This window comes from Pinus tabuliformis, chromosome 9 (genome assembly GCF_031772625.1).
Source record: "Pinus tabuliformis cultivar Carrire ecotype Pingquan chromosome 9, CPIR1, whole genome shotgun sequence".
NCBI lineage: Eukaryota > Viridiplantae > Streptophyta > Pinopsida > Pinales > Pinaceae > Pinus > Pinus tabuliformis.
This window is the reverse complement of record NC_142307.1, coordinates 1,615,757,840-1,615,778,374: the sequence shown is the minus strand read 5'-3', so window position 1 is coordinate 1,615,778,374 and position 20,535 is coordinate 1,615,757,840. Positions and strand designations below refer to the sequence as shown.

Here is a 20,535-nt window from a genome sequence, read left to right as displayed (position 1 = left end):
GAGCAATAAGATGTGCAAATTGATAACCAATCAAGTTGAAGATAAATAAATTAAGTTATTGTTAAAAAATAATAAATTTCAATATGCAATGTTAAACTATAGAAACTTTGTAAATTTCTTTCGTCAAACCCAAACTAATATAGTTTTGACCAAAAAACCCAATGCATTATCTACTATATGCAACAGGGATAATAAGGATCTTGCTCCATGCTTTACTTGACAAGTTGACCATATTTTAGAAGAAACATGGTGACGATTGAAGACATAGGACACATACCTCCTATACATGAGAAATTTCTCTCTTGAAGAATTTCTTCTCCACTTGGATTATCTTTTCACCTCTTACAAATTAGTGTCTTTGTGTGTTTTTTCTTTAATTTGGACATAATTGTTTTTATTTGCGTTGAGAGGCACTCTACAACCCAATATAGGGTAGATGTGTAGGCACGTAAAAAAATTTTAAATTCAAATTTTTGTATTATAGTTTTACTTTTATTAATAAAACTACGAGCAACTTTTTAGATAAAAGAAAATTATATATATCATATTAAAATATAACATATAAATACTAGTTATAAATTAACATCTATTTTACCATATAAATTAAAATAATGATTTCTTAACCATATTTAAATTTAATTAATAAGCCCATAAAATTTTAATATTTACAACATACCAAGATTTAGCAATACCATGGCTTATCAATATTACATACCCAAAAAGCATAATTCATTTCCCCATATATATATATATATATATTTTATCAATATTACATACCCAAAAAGCATAATTCATTTCCCCATATATATATATAAATTTTAATTAGTTTTATAACAAATTTTAAATTAAAACTTAATACTTACCAAAAAAAACATACAATATAATAGCATCTCCACCGTGGATATTCACCACCCTTTTATCATGGATATTATTAAATTGTAAATAGACTTTGTTACAATACCACCTACCAAAAAAACATAGCTCATTTCAAAATCAAAATATTTTATTTTAAATTGATTTTATAACATTTTTTAAACTAAACCTAAAAGCAAAAAGTTATGGGGAGATGTTGTATTGGTGTAAATGTTTGTAAATATTTATATGGGGGTTCAATTAAAAAATAATAAAAGGTTAAAAATAATCGCTTAAAAAGGTGTTCTCCAACCAAATATATAGAGATGTTATAATGTTTCATAAGCACTTTGACTCTGTCAAAAAAATAAAAACAACAAAATTAATAATGATACTTATACTAAAACATTTAGACTTAGTCAAATTACATCAAATTAAAATTAAAATTAAATATAAAATACAAAATTAATAATTATAATTAATTATAAAACTAATCTAGATTTATCTTAATTTCAGATTTATTTAGCCCCAAAAAAATCAAATCTCTTGAAATCTAAACATTTTTAGAATGAAAAAAGATTAAATCCTTTTGACACTTGGGATATCCGAATTAAATTGAATCTAAATTAATTTTACAATAATAATATCTATTACACTTTTTTATTTAAAAATAATTTTATTTGATATTACTTATTTTTCTAATATTTTTTAAACCATTTTTTTCACTTTATATAAGAGTTTTAATAAAAAAACACATTCTTAAGCATCTTTTTATAAAATAACACATTAACCACATGAATTACAAATAAACCATATATCCATTTAAACTTTTAGATATAAGTCTAATTTCTCAATTGTAGTTTAAAGGTTTCTAACTAATCGTCTTCACATCCACTCCCAATACAAATTATATAAATTTGGAGACATGTGAAAAATATATATAAAAAAAAAAACTAATATATTTTTCATTTTTTCTTATTAGTTTTTCAAAACCACCCGAATTCGAAAAAATTGAGCGGTCGAGACAACGACTGGTCACTTACCAGCGCAAAATCAGCGATCAATTTACTCATTGATGGAGCAGCAATAGGTTAGAATAGAGTTGTTCAGTGAAGGAGGTGGCGAGGAAACAATGAGCGGCGCGAGGCTTTGCAGTCTGTTAGGGGAATTGGGGTATGAGGATTATGAGGGTTTGGATCCTGATAGTTTCGAATGGCCTTTTCAATACGAGGAGGCTCGACCTCTACTCGATTGGCTCTGCTCAAACCTCCGCCCTTCTAATGTTCTGTCGCCCCTCGAGGTCGCCCAGTAAGTTTTTTCATTTCTTCCAGTATCCAGTAACAGTGGTGAAATCAATGAAGATATGCATAGTTTATGGCTGTGATTCCGAGCGTGGAGTTGTTTCATTGCGAATTGGGAATTAATGTGAAATAATGTTCGCGAAATCCCACGCAGATTGTTCTGTTCTCGCTTGATTCCAACCTAGGTGTAGAACATATTCGAGCAGAACATCATTAAAATGCATCATTGTAAATTCAAAGTCTAAATCAGAAATAGAGTTTTCCAAATCTGGTTGCTTGCAATTCCGCCCTGTTATTAGCTTAGAGACAAATCTCTAATGTCTGGAAAGTCTTTCTAGAGCAATGTGATATAAAATGCTGAGCACTAGGACTGATCTCCAACCAGACAACAATGTTCTTTATTTTTTTTTTCTTTTGTTTTTTTACAAGATGTTTTCCCGAGCTGGAAGTATTGCAATGGAATGGGTGTTACAGTGAAATGCAGCCTCTATTCTCCGGTTGGGGTTATCCATTTTGCCAAATTCGCCTGGTCTCGCTGCTAAATCTAACTGAATCAAATGGCAAGCAATATTTACTGTGCTATGGGCGGGGCTGTATATGCCACGCTTGGATTTAGGCAAGTACATTATCCAGCGGTAGGCATACACATCCCCGCACATGAATGGGTCAATAACACTGTAAATATTGGTTGCCGAATCAAATGATCCACTCGCACCGGCAGAACGGTCTCTGAGGGGCTAACCGTGCCTCTAGGGGTTTCGAACCTTGGCGGATGGGAGGGGCCAAATGTGCCTCCAGGGAATTCGAACCTCGGTTCATATAAAGACCGGATTGACCAGACGTCAATTTCCATACCCTATTTCAGTCCAGAAATGATTAATTCGTGCCATAATTCGAGTTTGGTTAGATCCCTGTAATAAATGTTATTGGGTTCTTTGGTTACTCTTTTTAGGGTGTTAGTGTCAATAAGAGACTGTTTTGTGATTGGCCTTCTCATTTGGATATACAATATTGGTCTGCTCAGTATAATTATAGTTAGATAATTATCATACCAGGGTGCGGTGGTTGTCTTTGGATTTTACTGGATAATTTGTGAGGTTGTCTCTGAGGGGCTTCTGAGAGTCTAAACGTGCCTCTAGGTAATTCGAAACTTCGTGGATGGGAGGGGCTAAACATGCCTCTAACTAATTGGAACCTTGGTGGATCTACCATCATATCAAGACCCAATTGACAAGACGTCAATTCGTGCCATAAAGATTGATTAGATTCCTGTCATAATTGTTGCAGGGCCCCATGGTTACTCTTTTTGGGGCGCCAGTGGCTATAAGAGACTGTTTTGTGATTGGCCTTATCTTTGACATGTACAATATTGGCCTGCTCAGTTAGATTATTCTCATACCAGGGGCCTGTGGTTGTGTTTGGATTTTACTGGATAATTTGTGAAATTTTCTTTCAAAACATTTCCTCCCCATTTTCTGTGACTCTTTGAAATATTGGTTATGATACTACGTGTATGTTATTGCCATAATTTATGATGTTCATCTTGCTGCTTTTTTTTTTGGGTAGCAGAGGTGTCCTCGCGGAGTGCCCCTTTTCAGTAGTAAGTACCTGATGCTGTAAACCCCAATCAAGCCTGTGTGATTAGGAAACAATTCCCTGGTATACATGCAACTCATGCCAATTAAATGGGTAGATGCAAATGCTCAAGTGCAATGTGTGGTATTATCCTTTCATGCATGAAATGTCTCTTTCATGGCCTAGGTTTTATTTGTACTTTCATCCATATATTTTGTCGAATGACAGAATATCAGAATGCAAAATGCTGTGGGTAATATGGGCAGAACACCAGCAGAATGACATCATATGCTCAATCTTGCTAACATTACTCGAGATTAAATAGACATTTGCCATTCTTAAGCAAGTGATGGTTTAATGGAAGATATTTTTTGCCTTGAGAAATTCTTTGCTAATGCTTTTTCTCCTTTGCCCATAGTTCTGGAGCACAAGGCAATATCATTTTGCTGTATAATGATATCAGCTAGTGCTTCATCTCTTTGCCAGTGCCTCATATTGGTTAATATTAAAGGGAACATTTGAACTTAATTTTTTCTTTTAAATGATTTTATCTCTTAATCTTTTCTTTTCAAAGTTGCAGTTTCTTTGTATAAAATTTTGGTGCTACAAACAAAACCAATGTGTGCCATTAAAATAACAGACTGATTAGAGTATTATGAATCAGTCTTCTATTATCTTTTACGTCATTCTTGTAGTTGATATTTTATGTGGAATTCTGACCCTTTGTTAAATTAAGTTTCAATATTATCTGGAAACACTGGAACATGAGAAATTCAATGTAGAATTCTCTCATTGTTATGAAGCAGGAAATAATATTTTCATTTGCTAACAATTTATTTTCTTAATAAATAAGGAATTTATTGATCAGAGGTTTAATAAGAATTACATTTATCAAAAAGAGTGCCTTAGATTGCCTTGTAGCCCATAATGTTCCTCAAAATCTAAACATACTAATCCTACCCAAACTCCTCTCAAGCTTCAGGTTGACTGTAGATTGTCAAAACTTTTATAAATTTTGAGGAATTGAACATGACAGAGTATCAACCCTTTCCTTCTCTTGATCGAATATTCATATTCACAGACCTGCTGTCTTTCTTTTCCTTTTTCCTCTCCACTTCAATCCAATCCTTGTTATTAGACTTGGATACTCTGTCTGGTCTGGCTGACACTTATTATTCAGAATCTCAGATAGATCTGAATCCTTCTTTTCTCTCTCTGGTTTATTGATTTACCCTACCCATCCGCCTTTGGAGGCAGGGATAACTATGCATCTTGCTTAAGGGTGCTAACTGCTATTTCATTTTCATTTATTGTACTTCTACTTAACATTTCATTTCATTCTTTAGCAATTGCTTCCCTGGATGAATCTGCCTCTTGTATTGAAAGCTGGTGTTACTCAGTGACCTGCCGTCAAGTGTATCCCCAGGATTTTTGCCTCCTGCTCCTGCTCAAGTGGGTCCCCATAGATTTGTGCTACTTCACCAGCATAGATCCATTTTAACCACGGATCTAACATGAACTGAGTGGGATCAAATTTTTTCAGGTGCAAACTTATTTTAGAGTGCAAAAAAAAATGTGTAATTTTTTATTGTTTAAATTGTATTGTTGAGTGTTATAGTGTTAAAATTGGCAACTAGGGCCAAAATCCATGTGGGTCATCTTATTACTGGAAGCTAATATTTTTCTTGGATCCCCTTCATTGAGAGGTGTAGGATCTAAAGATCATCCGATTCTGATAAGTATTCATGGAGATATGAATTTATTTGTGTTATGGGACAATTCGTCAAGGTCGGCCAGCAAACAAATAAACCCCACTTGTGCTCAATGTTTTAGTATAAATAGAGGTGGCCTTCAAGTGATTTCAACATACTTGGTATCTCTTCCTCTCTACTTGTCTTTGGGTTTTAGTAGGAGGAGAGATTCTAATGGATAACACTTCCCTAATCCAGGGGGCAGAAGCCAGAACTGCCGGAATTGCCGGGAAAAGCCAGAACTACCGGAACTATCGAGAAAAGCCGGAACTGCCGGAACTGTCAGGAACCGCTGGAATTGCCGGGAACTGCCGGAACTATCGGGAAAAGTTAGAACTGCCAGGAGAAACCAGAACTGCTTGAACTATCGGGAAAAGCCGGAACTGCTGGGAACTACTGGGAAAAGCCGGAACTGTTGAAATTGCCGAAATTTCCAGGAATTGCCGGGAATAACTGGAATAGCCGGAATTGCGGAACTGCCGTGAATAGCGGGAACCGCCGGAACAACCGGGAACAACTGGGAAAGTTGACGCAGAGGGTAGAAGCCAGAACTGCTGGGAATTGCCAAACTAGCATGCAACAACAAGCATGCAAAGGACAACAAGCATGCTAGGGACAACAAGCAAGTTAGGGACAACAAGCAAGCAAGATGCAGCGAGTAGGTCAGTATGGCAACATGGTGTAGCAATGGCACATAATGCAGTACAGTGATGGGTACAGTCATGATTAATGAAGCATGATGAGATGCAACATAGTGATGATGGGTGCAACATGGTGTAGCACAGTGAGGTGCAACATGATGACGAAATGCAACACAACGATAGGTGAAGGAGTCACCTTGGAGAATCAGTTGAAGCAACATGTCTTCAACTAATCTCATGTATCATCTTCTTAGAGATGATCTATGCTCTTAACTAGATAAGTCAAAGTGTTGACTTCTGTTGTAAACGTACTATCTCTCTCTTTCTGTTGAACTATTGAAGAACATATAAGAAGAATTGATCAAGGGTTTCCCCACATTAGGTTTTGTCCCTGGCTAGCACCACATCTTGTGTCCTCTTGTCTTGGCTTGTCTTTTGCGATTTATGTTTATGTTCTATTTGCAGTTTACTTTAATGTTGATGTGATTGCTAATCTGGAAAAGATATTGAGCTAACTGTGAAAATTGAAATAAATTGCTCTAAGCATAGAACATACCTAAAATTAACATGGTATCGGAGCTGAGGTGAAGACAATGCCCAAGCAAGAGTGAAAGAGCCATCACCGAAGACAGTTGGGAAAGGACAAAAGGATCAGTGGATTCCTTATCCCTCTTCAAATTCACTGAGGGTGAAGTCTAAGCAGAGAATATTATCAGAATAGCGCAGCAAAAGTTTCTGATGGCCTACCTAAAGATCACTTCATTGGGAAGTCCGGATCTAAGGGTGTAAGGAAAGGCAGATGCCTTTGTTGCAATAAGTTCGGCCATTATGCGAAGGAGTGTCTGAATGGCAAAGATACATCTCTTGATGAAGATAATAATCATTCCAGGTACATCTTCAATGATCAAAGGAATGACAGATAATCCAAGTCATCAAGGAAATGGCCGACTCTTCAAAGAAAGCAAGGAACCCTAGGTATGAAGAATCAAATGTTGTTTTTGATAAGATAAAGAAGCGTTATCTTGTATTGACCCTCTCCTTTAGATTCTTTGGGAATCTGGCTTATTGATTGTAGTGCTTCAAGGCACTTCATCAGATAGAAGGGTGCACTCTCTAATTTGGTAGAGCTGGAAACAATCATGGGATTATACTTGGAGCCGATGCCACCTATCCCAGAAAGGGTGTAGGGAATGTTACCCCTCAATTGAATGAGGGTAACTCGATTCATTTACAAAATCTCTTTTATGTACTTGATCGCAAGAAGAACCTGATGTCCATTTCGGGAATGGAAGTCAAAGGTTACAGGGTGGCACTCATCGATGGAAAGGTACGTGTTTGAAATAGAATTTTCAAAGATGTTTTTGAGTTCAGGGTTGTATCAAGTTGCAGGAAGTCCACTGGGGACCATGTCCATTGACACATAGCACTGGAGGTCTGTGAGTTAGATGGTGACAGGGATGCCTGAATTCAAAAAGAGCATGAAAGTACATGTCTGAGATGTGCTGAAGGAAAATCTTACAAGGGGACCATTCCCATCATGTAGCACGTCCACAGGTTTGGAACAACCCGAGGGGTTTGAGATTGATGATCAGGAATCTCACGTATGCAAGTGGAAGAAAGCCCTCTATGGGTTGAAGCAAAACTCCCTGGGTGTAGTATGAGAGGATTGATCGCTGTCAGATGAAGCTGAGATTCACTAAGAGTGAAGTCGATCCAAACCATTGTTTGAAGGTTGTGGATGATAGACCTCTCATGCCAACACCTTATGAGGATGGCCTCTTTCTGACAGGCGCAGACCCTCTCATTTGAAGAAGTAAGAGGGAGTTGGATTCCGGATGTGGAATGATAAATTGCAAGCCTGTGACTACCTTGTGGATCTTAACTTTTAGAAGTTATATGGTAGTGATGTCGGACCAGATTTGGGAAATGCCTCTGAGTTTCATAAACTCATTCGCATTGATGTTCTTGGTGAACTTCCGTTCGAACATATGTTTTGTAGTTAGCATGTTGAGCTCATATTTGGTTGAACCTCACTGGATTAGTGCCAAGAATCTTCTGAGGTATCTTCGGGGCACAATCTCTCATGGATTAGATACACTGCCGGAAATATGAAATTGCATGATTATTCGAATGCTGACTGGGCAGGTAGTATGGAGGATCACTAGAGCACTTCTCAGTGCTGGTTCTCTTTGGATTCTGCTTCGATATCCTGGATGAGAAGGAAGCAGAAGTCGGTTGCTATAAGCATCGCCGACACCGAATACATAGCTACGAGTATGATCTCGTGTGAAGCTGCATGGTTGCAGAAGCTCTTAAGTGAGCTGTTTGTACACATGATGAATACCACTGTGATTCTCTATGACAACTAGAGGGGGGATTCGATTATTGAGGAATCCCGTATTCGATGATTTCTCCAGCAGATAGACATTAGATACTGCCTTATCTGAGATATGGTAAGTCGATGAGCGAGGAGGCTGTGTCGCATTGGGACTGATGTACAGGTCGCATACATTTTGTCAAAGCCCCGGGAAAAGGTCAAATTTGTGACTTTCCCGAATGACTTGGATTCGTTGAAAGACATTCTTATAAGGGTCTTGCATGTTGCATGCATTGAGCTTTGGGAGCTTTGGGGGGCTTGGGGTACTTACTGGAGCAACATATGACCACAGGGCGACTCACCCTCCCCTGGTGGTGCGCTATGTACAGGATGATAGGTTCAACCTTCCCCTGTGATACCCCGTGGCGACTGTGGAACAGGATGATTAGTTCTCCTGTGGGCCGGGATGATTAGTTCTCTCGTGGCAACTGTGAAACAGGATGATTAGTTCTCCTGTGGGCCGAGATGATTAGTTCTCCCGTGGCAACTGTGAAACAGGATGATTAGTTCTCCTGTGGGCCGGGATGATTAGTTCTCTCGTGGCAACTGTGAAACAGGATGATTAGTTCTCCTGTGGGCCGGGATGATTAGTTCTCCCGTGGCGACTATGGGCAGGATGATTCGTTCTCCTGTGGACAGGATGATTAGTTCTCCCGTGGCGACTATGGGCAGGATGATTCGTTCTCCTGTGGACAGGATGATTAGTTCTCCTATCGAGGCATCCTACCCATGCACTCTGGGACTCATGGGAAGTACCTCTCATCTGATCAATGAGCAAGGAAATGGGGTTAGGGACCATAGTAGTACTATCGATGTACGCATCGTTGTATCTACCGTACTCCCTGTGCTAGGATGACCTCCATTGATTTGGTATCAATATGAGTGGTTTGAGACACTCTCTTGTGATATTGATCTGGGATCAATAAAACTGACTTCGGGTCAGCAAGAGTGATGTGACACTCTCTTCAGATGAAACTGACTTCGGGTCAGTAGAGAATGGTATGAGACATTCTCGATCAATTCTTCTTCATGGTTCAGCAGAGTAAAGCAGTGCAAGGCACTGATGGCAGAGATAGTACAGTTGGACATATTGATCAGTGGATGGAGTTCTCCCCAGTTGAGAGGGAGTGTTAACATTGATAACTAGGGCCAAAATCCATGTGGGTCATCTTATTACTGGAAGCTGATATTTTTCTTGGATCCCTCTCATCGAGAAGTGTAGGATTGATCTAAATATCATCCGATTCCGATAAGTATTCATGGAGATATGAATTTGTTTGTGTTATGGGAAAATTCGTCAAGGTCGGCCAACAACCAAATAAACCCCACTTGTGCTCAACGTTTTAGTATAAATAGAGGTGGCCTTCAAGTCATTTCAACATACTTGGGATCTCTTCCTCTCTACTTGTCTTTAGGTTTTAGTAGGAGAGATCTTAATGGATAACGCTGCCCTAATCCAGAGGGCAGAAGCTGGAATTGCCAGAACTGTCGGGAAAAGCCGGAACTGTCAGGAAAAGCTGGAACTGCTGGAATTGCCGGGAAAAGCCGGCACTGCTGGAAAAAGCCGACACTGCTGGAAAAAGCCGGCACTGCTGGAAAAAGCCGGAACTGCTGAGAAAAGTCGGAATTGCCGGCAATAGTTGGAATTGCCGGAATTGCCGGGAAAAGTCGAAACTACCAGGAATAGCTGAAATTGCTGGGAATTGCCGGGAATAGCCAGAATTGCCGGAATCGCCGGGAACTGCTGGGAATTGTCGGGAAAGCTGACGCAAAGGGCAAAAACCAGAACTGCCGGGAACTGCCAAACTAGCATGCAACAACAAGCATGCAAAGGACAACAAGCATGCTAGGGACAACAAGCAAACTAGGGACAACAAGCAAGCAAGATGCAGCCATCACATAGGTCAGTATGGCAACATGGTACAACAATGGCACATAATGCAGTACGGTGATGGGTACAGTCATGATTAATGAAGCATTATGAGATGCAACATAGTGATGATGAGTGCAGCATGGTGCAGCACGGTGAGGTGCAACATGATGACGAAATACAACACAACGACAGGTGAAGGAGTCACCTTGGAGAATCAGTTGAAGCAACATGTCTTCAACTAATCTCATTTATCATCTTCTTAGAGATGATCTATGCTCTTAACTAGATAAGTCAAAGTGTTGACTTCTGTTGTAAACGTACTATCTCTCTCTCTCTTTCTGCTGAACTATTGAAGAACATATAAGAAGAATTGATCAAGGGTTTCCCCACATTGGGGTTTGTCCGTGGCTAGTGCCACATCTTGTGTCCTCTCGTCTTGGCTTGTCTTCTACGATTTATGTTTATGTTCTATTTGCAGTTTACTTTAATGCTGATGTGATTGCTAATCTGGAAAAGATATTGAGCTAACTGTGAAAATTGAAATAAATTGCTCTAAGCATAGAACATACCTAAAATTAACATATAGAGATTATATAACATGTGCATTGAGCCGTTTTATCAACGCACATTAAACTGTTTTTTTTGTTATTAATATATATTTAAGTATACATCAATATTAATTCATATTAAAATATTTTATTCATAACCCACATTGGATATTTTATTTTTTTTTCTTTTCTTGGTGAGCCTTAATGAATTGGTTAGGAAATTAATTTGGGCTGCAAGGAAGCACACATGCCATGCTGCCTTGAGAAACACTTACAAGGCAAGGAGAAGTAAATTAATGAAGCTGACTGTGTTGGTAGTAAGGACATAAATGAATCCCAACGTAGAAGAGAATACAACAACGAAAAGAGATGGGGTTCGATCTCATTGGGGACATGCTCATTCTCTCATTCACTCAAGAGAGACAAAACTATCCACTCACTCGTTTAGCCATACAGGATTCAACATTCAACAAGAAGAGAGAAGAAGGACAGTGAACTATTTTTGGTTGGTAGACAGGTGGTTTCTCCTTGGTGAGGAACAATACCTCTCAAGTCCCTGTAAAGCCAGAGGGTGGAGATTATTTTCTCTGGATTCCCTTAGTGATGCGGGTGGATGATTGTGTCCTTGGAATCCTGGAGGGAGAGCCTCTGAAACCTTCTTGCTGTTGATTTACAGTGGGTTCTGGACTCCCCTAGGTGGGTGGAACCACTGTGTGTTGGTTAAGGGTGGAGAGGTTACTCTATGGATTCCCTTGATATCTTTGGGGTGGAGCCAACTGACCTTTGGATTCCTTGTGCTTTATTGACTGCTGAGTGGCTGGTGAGGGGAGGAGGGAGGTCCTTTGGAGTCCCTGTTTTAGTTGGAAGTTGGTGTTTTATCCCCGAAGCAAGCCCCTCAGTCTCTTGAATCTGGCTTAGGGGTGATAGTTGCAAGTGAGCTTGGTTGCAACTGTCTATCTTTGGGTGGAGAGTCCTTGTCCCAGACTCAGTTGCCCAAACTTTTATAAGAGAAGTGTTCTTGTGCTTGTAATGTCATTAAGTATGTGTTTGCATTCTTGGATTGAATGGTGCACATATGATGAATGAATAGGTGTTGTGTTCTGGATTGAATGGTGCTCATGAACGTGCTGAATAGAGTATAATGCTTCTCTGTTTAATTTATTATACCTCTGAAATAAGTTACAGTACCATTGCTGAACATGACTGGTTAACATTCTAAGGAAAAGGTTAAAGTATCAGAAATGGTCCCTATAGGACTGAACCAAACTTTCACATAATAAACAATAAAAATATGCACAAAGCAAGGCATCGATATGGTTCATAAGAACTAGATTTTATCGTTACAAGTAGTCAACATACAAAGCCATTTTATTACAAAATAAGAGTTACAATAAAGGCAGCCTGTTGATAGGGCCTGTGCATACATGTATCGATGAATGTATAACTATATACTGGTTACAAGCTTGTACACCAGTTTATGAGGCCGAAGTTAAAGTCGAGGATGACTTCCTCTTTAAACTGTTATAACTCACGATCTTGCAGTAGAGCCTCTTGCAGCCTTGCAGGTCTTCAACAAGCTTCACAGTGCTGCTGGCTATGGCATTGCAGGCTTGAGGGTGTGCCTTGGCCTGCAGATGATCGAGGAGTGTTGGTCTCCTTAAGGCCCTTTTGGTATTTTACAACTCTGGTGGGCTCGGGAAGAGCAGCTCGGTCGTAAGCTTAGGAGGGGTAGCACTAGTAAGGGCTAGCAACCCTTAGAGCCCATGGAAAAAGGCTGGTGCGGATCCAGTCAATGACAGAGCCTCTGCAACCAAAGCCCAAAGGAACCCATGCTCGATGGGCAAGGGTGGCGCAAAGTTGCGTTGCAGCGAAGTTGAGTAGGGATCCAACATATAAATTAATCGGATGTGCTGATGCTCTTGGTCGGAGGGAAGACCTGGACGTGGAGGGTCTTGATTGGCGCACCCACTTCACGCCTTATTGCGATTAGGCGAGGGAAGGGCAACTTGACCAGAATGGGTACCCTTGACCATCCCTCGTGGACTAATCAGTTGTAGGGTGGACAAAGACAAGGCCCACAACCATCTGTTGCGACTATCCTCTCTCGTGGCGTCATCAGGAAGGAGTCGGGGGGTGGCACAATTTCCTTGGTCCGTTGGATCTGGCGAAGGAAACGAGGGTTGCCTGATGTGGGGCCAGAGCCATGAGTTGGAACCCCTATTGTGTTGGCCCCTGTCTAGGTTAACAGTCGTGCAACTAGCACCGACGCAAACTGTAGATCGAAAGCACGTGATGCATGAACCACCGAATCAACAAAAGGTCAGGGATAGGGTCGAGTGGCCGAGCCTAATTGGGTGAGGAGGATAGCAAGGTGGGGATTGTCAGTGTTATAGTGGCGGGGTTAGTTAAATTAAAATTAAAGAAATGTAAGTATTGATATGAATCGCGATAAGGCACATATAAATATTAATAAAGATAATTAAACCTAAATAATTATAATTAAATATAACTAGCAACAATCATAACTTTTACTTATATATATGTATATATATTTGTCTATGGAAAAATAAATAAATAATAGACAACTGGTATCCCATTCCTCTAGCTGAACCAGAGAGGTTGGATTTTCAATAACAACCCGTCCAACTAGAGGAGTGGTGGAATGGGGTTGTCACACTATTGTGCACTAGTTGATTTACTACTGTGTTTATTGCGCTGTGCAAAGTAGTATTGTTGTGGCATTTGAGTTGGTTGTGTCAAAGATTGTAAGACCCAAACCTAGATTCTCTAGTGCCATGGAAATCCAACAATGTCCCATATGGATTAACTGCCAAGGGAGGATGGAATAGCTTGTTGAATTTCCACGATCTTGGGTCTAGGATAGAATCTTAAAATATCTAATGCTACCAAACCAATAATCTCAACGATACTACTTTGCACAACGGAATATAAACAACAGTAAATTTACTAGAGCACAGAATATGGACAACTTTTTACAATTTTCAACCCAACTTCGTTATATTAATCAACATATAATACAATAGTCTAGGACTCTCGTACCAGGGATAATGGCCCTCATAGATCCACTAGTACAGGATACAAAACTGGGGCTTGGTGTCTGTCCATCGACAACCAATCTACCCTCAACAAGATACTTTGACCATTTGGCTGTTACATGCTCTCTCAGCTCCTCCAAGTCCTTCGGCTCCCGATCTGCAGCTCCTGCCTCTATCAATGATCCAAGTCCATCTGGCCACTGAACCTCGACTATCCAATTTGCTCACTAGTTGTGCCTTAGTCCATCAAGGCCACAACACATAGAGACTCCTATAGAGTTGTTCACAACTCTCAACTACCAACTACTGCTCCTCAGCTACTTAGGCACTTCAGCCCACTATAGTCTTCCTGCGCTGCTCCAAAGAAGACTAACATAGGGCATGGAGGGCTGCCACCTATCATTGCAAGATGTCCATCTCCCACAATGAACACGAGCTAGGAGGGCTGCCCATCTTCAGCTGTAGAAGTCCTTCTCCACACACAAGTCTAGGGCTGCACAAATTGCTCCTGGTTGATCAAACCCATGAGCTCAACAACTGCCACTCTAGCAACTACTTTTGTCCATCAAAGTGTTGCACACTGGGCTTCAACTTGGGCACTATCACGCTGTCCTCCAACAGACCATAAATGCCCAATCATTATCCATACTTGGTCTACTCTCACCCTGCCCTCCAACAATCCATGAATGGCCTAGTTAGGGTATCCAACACCTATGGAGACCCTTACACATGGCTGCCAACAAACTTCTCCACAACTAGTCCTCTTTGAGGACATCATCAAGAGAACACTTGCAACATACTGCTGCTGCTCTCTTGCCAAGGGATGCAAGCACACTGTTGTAGTCTCCTCCAAAAGTCCTACAACAGTCCTCCAAGATCTGTGCTCCCTGTCCAACAACATCAACCAATTCAATCATAAAATCACATCATCAAGAGACCATCTACAACTATACTGTTGCTGCCCTCTTGCCCTCGATTTCTGTGCATGTATATGACTGGTTAGGGCACACACAACAACCCTAAACCATAGTGCCAAAACCACTGTTTCCCTTGTCAAATGTTTCACCTAAGTCGTTGTACCTTCCTTGACTTCCAAGGCACCTTGGATACCTCCACAAGGCTCTCAAGGATCTTAGATTGCTACAACACTTTAGCGCTGCTTCAACGCACAAGAAAAACACTTATTGAAGCTGTCCCCACCTTTGTTTACCTTCGCTGGACCTTTTAGATGCTGCTGCCTAGAGAGAGGCTCCTCCACAAGGGCTCACGTCTCTCAAATCTCATCCAAACAGTGGATGTTTGCTACAGCTCCCTGCGGCTACTTGTAACAGAGGTTCCCACATATAACCAAGCATAGAAAACAACCTTTACTCACCTTGTTTTGCTGCGACCTACCTTTTCTTATGTGCTGCCCTAATATGCTGGAGTCTGGGCTTATTTCCAGCTCTCTAAACAAATCCACATCCCCTCACAACTGTTATCTAGGGTTGCGGCCTTCAATCCAGGTTTGCAACTTCCTTCAAGGATGATAATCATCCACCAAAGCACCTCAATTGCAGCCCAAACAAGTCCAGAACAGCCCTTAAGACTCGGCCTTAGTGCTAGGTTATTTTGGCATCCAAACAGTCACAAAGAGGCTTGAACTAAGCCTCTTCTCCTTCGCTGGAATCAGCCCTAACCTGCAGCCCTAAAACAAAATTCCTCTCCTCCTCTTTGCCCTAATGCGAGTTCCTCTCTTATCCTCCAAGATCTTCACAAAATGACTCACATCACTCTCCTTTATAAGATACACAAGGGCTCCAACGAATTCTTCCAGGAGGGCTTGCCAACTGTCATAACGTGATTAAAACACCAAGTTGACCTTAACTTTGTGTCACAAGCCCACACAATATCTTCAAAAATTCATTACTCAACAACGAAAACTTGGAATTGGACGATTCTCGATGCGTTGGATTCGTCTCGACATATACTATCATCCTCATCCATCACATATCGCAATCTCGTCACGGTTTTGGTCCAAACATCGATGGGTGCCAAACCCCAAGCTTGGGTTTCAAGTCCACAAGGCCACTTGTGTAGCTCTGTCCTCCAAACCCTCGATCCTTAAAGCTTGGAGTACCTCCCAAGCTACAAAAATCAACAAAGCCTATCCAACCCCATAGGCTATAGCAGGGTTGCGAGGGAGCGCCCCCCACGAATCCACTCCCAATTTGCTCCCAATTTTTTTTGTTTTCTCTATTTCCCATTCCCATTCCCATTCCTCCATTTTTTTGCAGACTCAAAACTTCAAACATCATGGCTATATGGCTTGGCATTTTCTTCTTGTTGGTTCCTTTTTTGGTTATTATGGTGTTGGAGAGTAGAAGAAGGAGGGTTGATCATGATGAAGAAGAGGATGAAGAAGTGGGTTATAGTGGATTTGATGAAAACCCTAAAGAGGAGTACCTTGGTGAGGAGGAAGAGAGTGGACATGATGAGGCCCCAAAAACTAAACAAGACCAAACCCTATTGTGGAAATATGTTTCTAGGCCCGAAGCAGGGAAAGGGGGTGGAACCACTAAATTTACATGCAACCATTGCAACAAAACTTACACAGGTTCTTACACCCATGCTAGAAGGCACCTCTATTGGAAAAGGCCATGGGATGGAGATAAACCAATAGGAATCAAAGCTTGTGTAAGTGTGTCAGCAACAGATAAAGTTAGATACATAAGGGAAGAGGAGGAAGCCCAATACAAATCTAAAAAGTCAAAGGGTTTCTTTCAACATAGCTCACAATCACATGCACAAAGAACTCCTTCAACATCCTCCCATGGCAGTGGATATGGAGTGGAGGCACAAGAACAAACATCTCTTTTAGGCGTAGGACCATATCAGATTTCCTTGACAAAGGGTGTAGGAATGATGTGGATTAAAAAATTTACCGGTTTCTCTATGCATGTGGGATACCATTCAATGTTCTTCGCTCACCTTATTGACATGAAATGGTTTCTGCCATAAATGATGCCCCCAAAGGATACAAGAGCCCTGGGTTTGACAAGGCTAGAATCGTTGGACTTGATCATGAAAAAGCAAAAATATCACATTCTTTGAGTAGAATGACAAATTCTTGGACTGAGCATGAGGTGTCCATTGTATTTGATGGATGGATAAATGTAAAAGGCAAGCCATTGATAAGTGTTCTTGCTGTGTTTGTTAGTGGTGCCATCTCTCTTTTAGCATATGATTATTCATAGAAGTTCAATATTGTCATGAACATTGCAGAACCATTACTTGAAACAATTGAACTTATTGGGCCATACAATGTCATCCAAGTCATCACTGATAATGCTGCTAATTGTAAGGCAGCGGGAGCAATTATTGAGGATAAAATACCCCAATATATTTTGGTCTGGGTGTTTGGTTCACACAATGAACCTTTTGATGCATGATATTATTAAGAACAAAAACTAGCAATACAAATGGATTGGTGGTTTGTACAAGAGAGGCAAACAAATGATAAAATTTATTACAAATCATAACAATATTGATGGGCTTTTTCGCAGTCACTCAAGATTGGAGCCGTTGAAGATTGCGAAGACTAGATTTGCTAGCTATTACCTCACCTTCAGGCGCCTTTTGAAGGTAAGAGAGTCATTGGCTAGCATGGTATCAAGTCCACACTGGCCGGTATTAAAAGACATGGCTACAAATGCTACTGACAAGCAAGGTTTTGAACAGGTGGAGGAGACCGCTCTTGATGGTTTGTTTTGGGCACGTGTGAGGCAAGTATTGCAATTCACCAAGCCCATTTATAGCATGATTCGTTTTGCAGATACAGATAAACTAGTGATTGGGGAGGTGTATGAGCAGATGGATACCATGTTGGGGCAAATAAAAGATATTGTTCAAGAAGATGATCCCAACTTGTATACAATGATTCACAATTGTGTGTGTACATGGTGGAATAAACTTAATGTTCCACTACATGCCTTGGCGTATATCCTTATGCCAATATACTACTCTCCATCTTGGTTGGGCCAACCTGCACCTGGGGGTGGGGTTAGGGCCAAACCCCATACAGATCTAGAGGTATAAGAGGGATATATGAAAGCATTAGACAAGCTAGTCCCTGATAGGGAGGAGTGTGCTAATATGCGTCTTGAATTAGGCAGATACTTTAGTTACACTAGTTTGTTTGGTTCTTTGCATGCAATGGAAGATAGAGACAAATTTGACGCTCTCACACGGTGAGAAGCATATGGCGGCATGGGACTTTTACCAAAATTGGCAAAAAAGTTCTCTCATAGGTTGTAAATACTTCTACAGAGAGGTGTTGGAGCACCTACAGGCTACAACTTCATACATAATGTGAGAAGAAACAAACTCTATGAAAACCGGGCAGAAAGCTTGGTTTAGGTGCACTACAACTTGAGGTTGTTGAGTCATTATTGTGATCGTGCTTATGAGGATCCAACATATAAATTTTGGGACAACCACCTAGAGGACGATAATTTGGAGGATGGTACTATACATCTTGAAGAAATTGGAAGCAAAACTTTTGAGAGATGATGATGAAGCAACAACAACCATGCAACCCCGATCTAGTAGCAGTGCCAATGCTCGAGTTCCAACTATTGTTCCTTTGCTGTCGCCGCGTCCGTCTACATCTTCACGTGGAGCGCATGTGCCTTTTGGTGTTGGTTGTGTGGCTATGCGGGAGGAGACTCCTAGAAGACCACCAATACCACGATTTGATTAGAAATTAGACATTTCTTGTGGCGGCAAGAGGAAGCTGTAGATAATAGATTTACTTGTCTTTTCTCTTTTCTACTAGTTTTAATAACTGCTGACTCTTTCATATTTATTATGATATTTTTTGTAAACAATATATGACAATTTAAGTTTGAACTTTGAAGTTTGAAGTTGGCAATTATAACTCATTGGTAATGAATTATGAATATGATGCTTCGTGAAAGTTGAAAGTTGTTTCATTTCATGTTAGATATTTTTTGTTGTAATGGTTACACTTAGCTTACAAGTACAACTTTGGTGATCAGTGATGATAAATGTTATATATTGAATTTTGAAAGCTTGAAACTTTAAGATTGATGAATAATGAGACTCAATATGTTTTATGTTACTAACTTGTGGACGTTGTTGATGAAGATTATAGCTTCAAGATGATTGATGTTATATGGTTCAATCAATGTTTTTATGCTTTTTATATGTAATTCACCATTCTTCATGCTTTTGTTGACATATATGCATCAAAATATAAAAAAATATATATTATATAAAAGTTCGCTCTCTGAATCGCTCCCAAACCGGGAGCTTTTGAAAATGTCGCTCCCGCACCTGCTTCCGCTCTTGCTCCCCGTTTTCGCTCCCGCTCCCAAGTAACCTTGGGCTATAGTCCTTGATAAAGGGAGAAACCCATTATCCAATGTTTTGGGGCAACATTGGGTAAGTTTTGGGGTAGCTGGGGCAAAAAGCCCAAATTGGGGGTTGTACATGAACTCCTCACATTTGATTAGGGAGGAGAAAACCCCATGAGGAAATCTATAAATAAAGAAGAGTTGGAATCACTTTTTCATCATCAAATTGGATTGAATTGTCTCTGTTTTTCTTGAGCCTGAGGCTCTGAGGGTTTTAAGACCCCTATTTTCCCTTGTCTAGTTTCGGTGGAGGTGATCCCACCCTAGCTAGTTCCTTCTTTTCCTTGTTCTGGCATAACATATTCTTTTGGAGCAGCTCGGGTCTGGTCTGGTAAGCAAGAAGACAGATTTCTTGTGGGCTTTTCTGTGGAGCAAAGGTCTCCTTGAAGGTATCCTATCACCACAAAAATTCTGTTTCAGGAAGTGAGGTCTTTCTGTGACACCATGCGGTCTACTAGCCGTCGAATCACTGTTCTGGTACGGTGAGGGCCATCTTGCAAGTCACCGAGGACAGTAATGGTCTGTGGATATTCCAACTGGAGCAGCACATGCTAGTGAAGGGCATATCTGAGGCTTGCTTGCCTTGGAATTACTTGGTCAGCGGGTTCCCTTCCAGGCAGGGAAAGCACAACAGAGGACACCTTTGCCCTACTGTTCAAAGCAGTGGAGTTATCAAAGTCTATTCTGAGGCAGCATTCAATTCCCCAGGGCTGTGACCATCCAGGAAGGACAAGTCTGAGTCAGCACTAGGGTTCTCTGCAAAGTCTCCTGCAGCAACCTGAGGTCATGCGAGTTCCCTATGGACTGATAAGGTCTTCTATGTAAGCTTCCTGCGCTGACCGTCTGGGCACTACGACCAACTCAGTCTGAGCTATTTCTGCGGCTTTCAGACAGGGTTTCCTGAAGGGTTTCAGAGGCAACTTAAGGAGGATCTGCAGCGAAGAATAAATTTGCGGAACCCTGGTTACAGTTTCACAACAGTCAATAAGAAATCCTCCTCATACCACAATCAAGGCTTAAATAGCAAAGCAGACCGGTCAGTACTAGCAGAGTCAAGTGATAGTGGTAAAGATAAGTTGTCATTAATTAGATAGCTGTTAATTAGTCTAGTAGCATAGAATTGAAAATAATGTAAACTACAGTT

At 40.5% G+C, this 20,535-nt stretch overlaps 1 protein-coding gene across 5 annotated transcripts in view; it reads left to right on the top strand.

Moving 5' to 3' along the window:
* Nucleotides 1-1,839: 1,839 nt before the first annotated feature.
* The window catches only part of LOC149154957 (AUGMIN subunit 3-like), a 690,355-nt gene continuing 671,659 nt past the window's right edge, over nt 1,840-20,535 (top strand). For all 5 annotated transcript variants that reach the window (XM_089441741.1, XM_089441744.1, XM_089441743.1 and 2 more), the window contains exon 1: nt 1,840-2,160. In XM_089441741.1, the coding sequence (XP_089297867.1) occupies nt 1,985-2,160 (176 nt within the window). In that variant the 5' untranslated portion in view covers nt 1,840-1,984. The remainder of the gene's footprint in view (nt 2,161-20,535) is intronic.